The sequence below is a fragment of the Hibiscus syriacus genome, unplaced genomic scaffold, assembly GCF_006381635.1.
Source record: "Hibiscus syriacus cultivar Baekdansim isolate YM2019G1 unplaced genomic scaffold, ASM638163v2 tig00003721_pilon, whole genome shotgun sequence".
NCBI lineage: Eukaryota > Viridiplantae > Streptophyta > Magnoliopsida > Malvales > Malvaceae > Hibiscus > Hibiscus syriacus.
The window spans coordinates 2677355-2683459 of record NW_024061981.1 but is presented as its reverse complement, the minus strand read 5'-3'; the positions used below and the strand labels follow the sequence as shown (position 1 = coordinate 2683459).

At 35.7% G+C, this 6105-nt stretch overlaps 1 protein-coding gene across 1 annotated transcript; it reads left to right on the top strand.

The window, feature by feature from the left end:
- The first annotated feature begins 586 nt into the window (after window positions 1–586).
- LOC120182076 (WD repeat-containing protein 20-like) lies at window positions 587–5731 on the top strand. Its single transcript, XM_039187102.1, has 11 exons — window positions 587–1244; window positions 1583–1879; window positions 1968–2076; window positions 2156–2249; window positions 2918–3005; window positions 3119–3202; window positions 3832–3928; window positions 4029–4116; window positions 4251–4356; window positions 4435–4527; window positions 5086–5731. The coding sequence occupies exons 1-11, from the start codon at window positions 1074–1076 to the stop codon at window positions 5479–5481; spliced, it is 1623 nt and encodes a 540-aa protein (XP_039043033.1). The 5' UTR covers window positions 587–1073; the 3' UTR covers window positions 5482–5731.
- Window positions 5732–6105: the final 374 nt, after the last annotated feature.

Genomic DNA, 6105 nt, shown 5'->3' with positions numbered 1-6105 from the left:
GTAATACGAGCATCACATTTTAAGTGAATATGTACGACTTTCTATATTCTTAATATATATAATGTAATATGATATTCTCTCTATAATTTAGTAAAGGTTTTATAGTTAATAAAATCATCTTTAAAAAAATTGAGATTTAAGGGCCTCTTTTTAAGAATTTGCACAGGACCTCCAACGTTTTAGCCCCGACCCTGTTTGACACAACTGAATTTTTTATAGGCATTCATAATATTTTCAACTTTTAATTTATTTTATTATCGTGAAAAAATCTAAAACTCCATTAACTTAAATTCATATTTTAGATGCAACCTAAAATATTAATGATATTTATAACATTTGTTGTTTATAACTTTATTTTTTTATCATTTATATTATTTTAAGCACAATTTAAAATGTTAAAATATTTAAAATATCTACCGTTTATAATTTATTTTATTATCGCTTATAATATTTTTGATATAACATGTTATGTTATTGCGATTAATAAATTTTTCAATTTTATATTATAACATTTTATATTTTAATTTCAGCATGTTTCCTTTTTTAGTATCGCGCCGTTTATTAATTTTATTTTAGTCCACTCACATAAGAACTCCCCGATCTCAAACTCCAATATCAAAGAAAACATCTCCCCGTTGCCATTTTCTCTGCAATCTCATCTTTGTCCGTCTCTCCCGACCCCTTTCTCATTTATAGCTTCAAAGCCACAAAAGCGCTCTCTTCCATCCTCTATCCCATCTCCACTCTCCATTGCCTCTGATTTCGCCACAAAGTCAAACTCTTAACTCCATCTAATCAACGAAATGAAGCATAAACCCAGATTACAGGCCCCGATCAGTGTAAACTGAGACACTTATCATAAGCTGCAACCACACAGGATCCCTCCCCCTTCTCTTAGCTCCTTTCTTCGATCCCTATAGGCTGTTGCCGTTGAAGAACATACGGAGAAGTTTTTCGGCTTTATTTTTACTTTTTTTGGCGTGGTAAGTAAGAAAATTGAAAATTGAGAAGAACGGGAAATCCTATAGTGTCATGATCAGATTATGTTATTGGGTGTATGATTAAGAGGCGGCATGATCAACACAGCTAACGGTATGATTTCTACACCATCTTCATCGGCGAACGCTCAATCGTCGGGTTTGAAGACTTATTTTAAAACCCCAGAAGGTCGATATAAACTTCAATACGAAAAGACTCACCCTTCTAGCCTTCTTCACTACGCTCATGGAAAGACTGTTACTCAGGTAACTTCAAAATTTTAGGGTTATAATCAAGATCCATCCTTTTAATTTCACTTTAAGTAGGTCTTATTTGTAGTATGGAAATTCATTTTGGTGTTTTTGTACTTAAAATCTATAATTAGATAATAGCATTTCCAATATATTTATAAGAAATAGGGTTTAAACATATACCCATTTGTTGGAATCACACTGAATAGACATATATTAAATTAATGTTAAGTTATTTTTTATGTTCAATTTGAGCATTGTTGGTTGAAGGATTGAATATTAAGGACTTTAAATTAATGCCCATGTTTCTAAACTCAAATTTCTAGTGTTCAGTTTCAATATTGGTTTTCTAGGTTACCCTTGCACATCTGAAGGACAAGCCAGCTCCATCATCCAGCTTTAGTGCCAGCACCGGGGTAAAATCAGCAGCAGCAAGGTGGCTAGGCTCTGGGAATGGCAGCCGTGCACTTAGCTTTGTTGGAGGGAATGGTGGGGGTAAAACTATTAGTAGTCATAGTAGGATTGGGTCATTGGGTGCTTCAAGTTCAAGCAATTCATTGACTAATACAAATTTTGATGGGAAAGGAACTTATTTAATCTCAAATGTCGGTGATGCTATTTTTATAAGTGATTTGAATTCTCAGGATAAGGTAACTTAGAATTTGACTTGTTAAGATATTTGATGAATAAAAAGGGTTTTACACGGAGCTATTTTAAGAATGTTGGTGTTTAATATAGGATCCAATAAAGTCTATCCATTTCAGCAATTCAAATCCTGTTTGCCATGCTTTTGATCAGGATGCCAAAGAGGGGCATGATTTGCTCATTGGGTTGAACTCCGGTGATGGTAATCATTTTTCTGATTTGCAATTTCGATTCCAAGGTTTGAAATCTGCAAATTTATTAGTTTTGTTTCATTATTGTAGTTTACTCAGTATCACTGAGACAGCAGTTACAGAATATTGGAAAGAAGCTTGTTGGGGCACAACATTACAATAAAGATGGTTCTGTGAATAACAGGCAAGATTTGATAATGCTATTCTTTTATATATTTTCTAACTTTTTTTAAGTTCTACTTTTTCAACCTTTCCCCCTGCCAAGTTATTTTTAAATTTCCATGATCAGTATGTTGTTTTTTCGGTCTTCCTGCATGGTGATTCTTGTAGATTTATATATCCTAGTTCTAGAGTTCCATGAAAACAGGTTGTAATAATACCCAATGGTTCGTTAGCAGGATAATTTGCATGACAGCTTATGTAGCTTAGTTTTTCTTTCAGATGGTACATATTTAGCTTACTCCATAAAACCATCATAAAAGTATCTTTCTGTGGAATACCCTTTTGTTGTTATACAAGGGAAATATTGCTTTTTTGGTCAACAATAAATTACTATTCCATCCACCTTTGAGATCTTCCTATAGAGTACTTCATTTGCTTTCTCTTTGACCTTCATATTCAATCTGTGTTATAAGGAATCAATGCTATCAATTGAATTGGACTCTCCATGAATTATTTGCTAGCAATATTCAAATTGAATTTCTCTTCAACTTTTGCTTTCCTTTTGGGGTTCCCTTTGGAAAATAGAACGGGACAACCTACTTTTGTGACTAATTGGTGTTTATCTGCAATATATATATATTGTTTGTTGGTTCTACCTTTTGTTTGATTAATGCTTGTTATTTCCAGCAGTTGCTGTACTAGTATCACATGGGTTCCTGGGGGTGATGGTGCTTTTGTTGTTGCTCATGCTGATGGAAATATGTATGTGTATGAAAAGGCAAGTTTCCCATAATTAGAAGGCTTTTTTTCGGTCTGGGGTACAACTTACAAATTTCTTGATTTTCTATGCAGTATGCTCTTTTTTGAGCTTTTCTTTTTTTCCCCCTGTAGAACAAGGATGCTGCCGGTGATTCTTCATTCTCTGTTGTAAAAGACCAAACTCAATTTTCTGTATCACATGCACGTTACAGTAAGGTACTAGTCAGTGTTCATTTTTAGAACTTTGACTCTCTCATTTGTGTATGCTTCCTGAAATTGGCATTCTTAACCTTAGAACGATTATCTAAACCCGTAGGCCATTAACATTATATCATTTGTATGGTTCTAGAAGGTGTTGTCTTGCTTATTACATATTTTTCTCTGGGTCATAGATGACCTAGATTCTGAAAATGGTGATTGACACCCAAATTTCTTAGACAGCTGCAATTAGTCCTAATTTTGTCCATGGTTTTTTATATATTATTGTCTTTTTCTTTTTTCGAAGAGCTGCAAGTAATTATTTAGAAGCCTACATTAATCATGCATGCTCTAAGCCTTTTATCAACACATTAACTGCAACTGTAGTACGAGAATGAAAGATAAAGGAAAAATGATTTAGTCTGGTGCTTGCCTGCTGGTGTGTGTATACATATATTATTTTCTTACAGTTAATGCTATTATAGTCTTGGTATGTTGACAGGATAAAGGTCCCTCCGTAGCACCACAATTTGGGATTGGTCCGACTGTTGTTTGATATCATTGAGGAAGCAATATATGTTTTATTCCAAGCTTTCCATATGTTCTTTGTCTGTCACTTTTGTTGACTTCCTATTTTTTAATTGCAGAGTAATCCAATTGCAAGATGGCATGTTTGTCAAGGGAAGATTAATAGCATTGCTTTCTCCTTTGATGGGGCCTACTTGGCCACTGTTGGAAGAGATGGTATTAATTTAAATTCACATAATTTATTTTTTCTGGTCATTTTCTTTTCTAGTTTGTTTAAACTTTAAAATTTCTTTCTCTTTTAATACGCTGAGTGCAGGCTATCTTCGAGTGTTTGATTATTCAAAAGAACAGCTCGTTTGTGGTGGAAAAAGCTATTATGGTTCTGTACTATGTTGTGCTTGGAGGTGCTCTGTTTTTGTTGTTTAACTTTTTAAAACCATGGCTGTTTTTCTCCTGTATACTGTGTTTTCAATTTGCTGCATCGCATTCCTTTATATAAAAAAATAAAATGTTATTGACAACAATATCAACTAAACAGCATGGATGGGAAATATATTCTGACCGGAGGTGAAGATGACCTGGTTCAAGTTTGGAGTATGGAAGATCGGAAGGTTGTCTCATGGGGTGAGGGGCACAACTCATGGGTATGATTTTTATCTTCTAATGAAAGCTTATGTTTATTTACTTTTAGATGATGGCCTCTTACGAACTGGTGTTGACAGGTCAGTGGAGCAGCGTTTGATTCATATTGGTCATCGCCTAATACAGATGGCACAGGAGAGACTGTGATGTACCGTTTTGGTTCTGTTGGTCAGGTATATACTCTGGTCAAAATAATGACTGCCTTATCATCATATTTTCCATCTTTGTGTGATATTTTCCCATGGTTATTTCCTGATGGTGCATTCTGATTGTTTCTTGATTGTGTTTGTGGATTCAACTCATAAGTTCCACAGTGTCTTGGTTCTGCAATTAATAGATGCTTCACACTTACGTTTATGTCGTGAAGCTATGTTACTAGAGGGTTAGAGATTGTCTCCTTTTTCTATTTAATACCCCTTGTGGCTGTTCATGCTCATGGATGAAAAGTAACTCCCTCCCCTCGCAACCAAACCCACCCCAACCACGCAACTCGCAAATGTGCAGTGGAAAAGGTTTGACAGTAAAAATTAGCTCCTTTCCTATTGTAGGGGGCCATCTGACTGTAGATCTTGAACTTGAGCATGTTAGAGCTGAAATTCAGACTCTGAAATAAGCTTGTCTTTAATGGTTATCATACTAATCCGTATTGTTCCTTTCTCCTGGAAAGAAAGCTGTACACTCTTGCAGCTCCTTCACTACAGTATGTCTCATGACTGCCTTCTTCTGTGCAGGACACACAGTTGTTACTGTGGGACCTGGAAATGGATGAAATTGTGGTGCCATTGCGTCGGTGTGCAGGAGGGTCTCCTACTTACAGCACTGGGAGCCATTCTTCCCACTGGGATAATGTGTTCCCATTAGGTACCTTGCAACCTGCCTCAAGCATTCAAGATGTCTCAAAAATTCCGCCACTTGTTGCTCATCGCGTTCACAACGAACCCCTCTCGAGCCTGATTTTTACCCAGGACTCGGTACTTACAGTTTGTCAAGAGGGGCACATAAAGATCTGGATGAGACCTGGTGTTGCAGAAAGCCAATCAAGCAACACCGAAACATTGTTAAGTACCTCCACCAAGGATAAGCCATTACATTCCTGCAAGATTGGCAGTCCTACCTACAAGCAATGATCAGACCATCACAAAGATTCAAGGCGAAATGAAAGGTCGTTTTTTTTTCTTTTTTTGCCGAAGTGGCATTTCTTTTCGCTAGTGTGGCCGTTCATCTCTCTTTAACCTGTTGGTTTTTGCAAGTACAACTGTGTAAACCGAATTGAATTGCAATGAGGCGAACCACCTGAATCCATTGTATATTCAAGGACAAAAATTGTCATTGACGGCACAAAGAGGTGTGGAGGACAAAAGAACCTCCATTATAAAAGTACAAACGGCTGTTCCTAGAATATTTGACAGTGACAGGACGCTGCTCCTTTAAGATCTGTATTCTTAGAGCAATTATTTATTATCGGTTATGTATCATATCGCCATTAAGATTATATAATTTGTTGGATCATTGAAAAATTGATGTTGATCACGCTGATCAGCTTCACGCACATAATGGCTGATTGAATCTACGCCAAGTTGATCTTAAAATGAGTAAATCATATTGTATTTGATTGAAACACGTGGTTTTTACTTTTTTTAACATTTAAACATGTAAAGTTGGAAGACTATTTCTTAACTTTCAATAAGTGAGAGATTTGACAAAGCAGGATTATTTGTGTAATATACCCAAAAAGTAAACAGATACTAAAA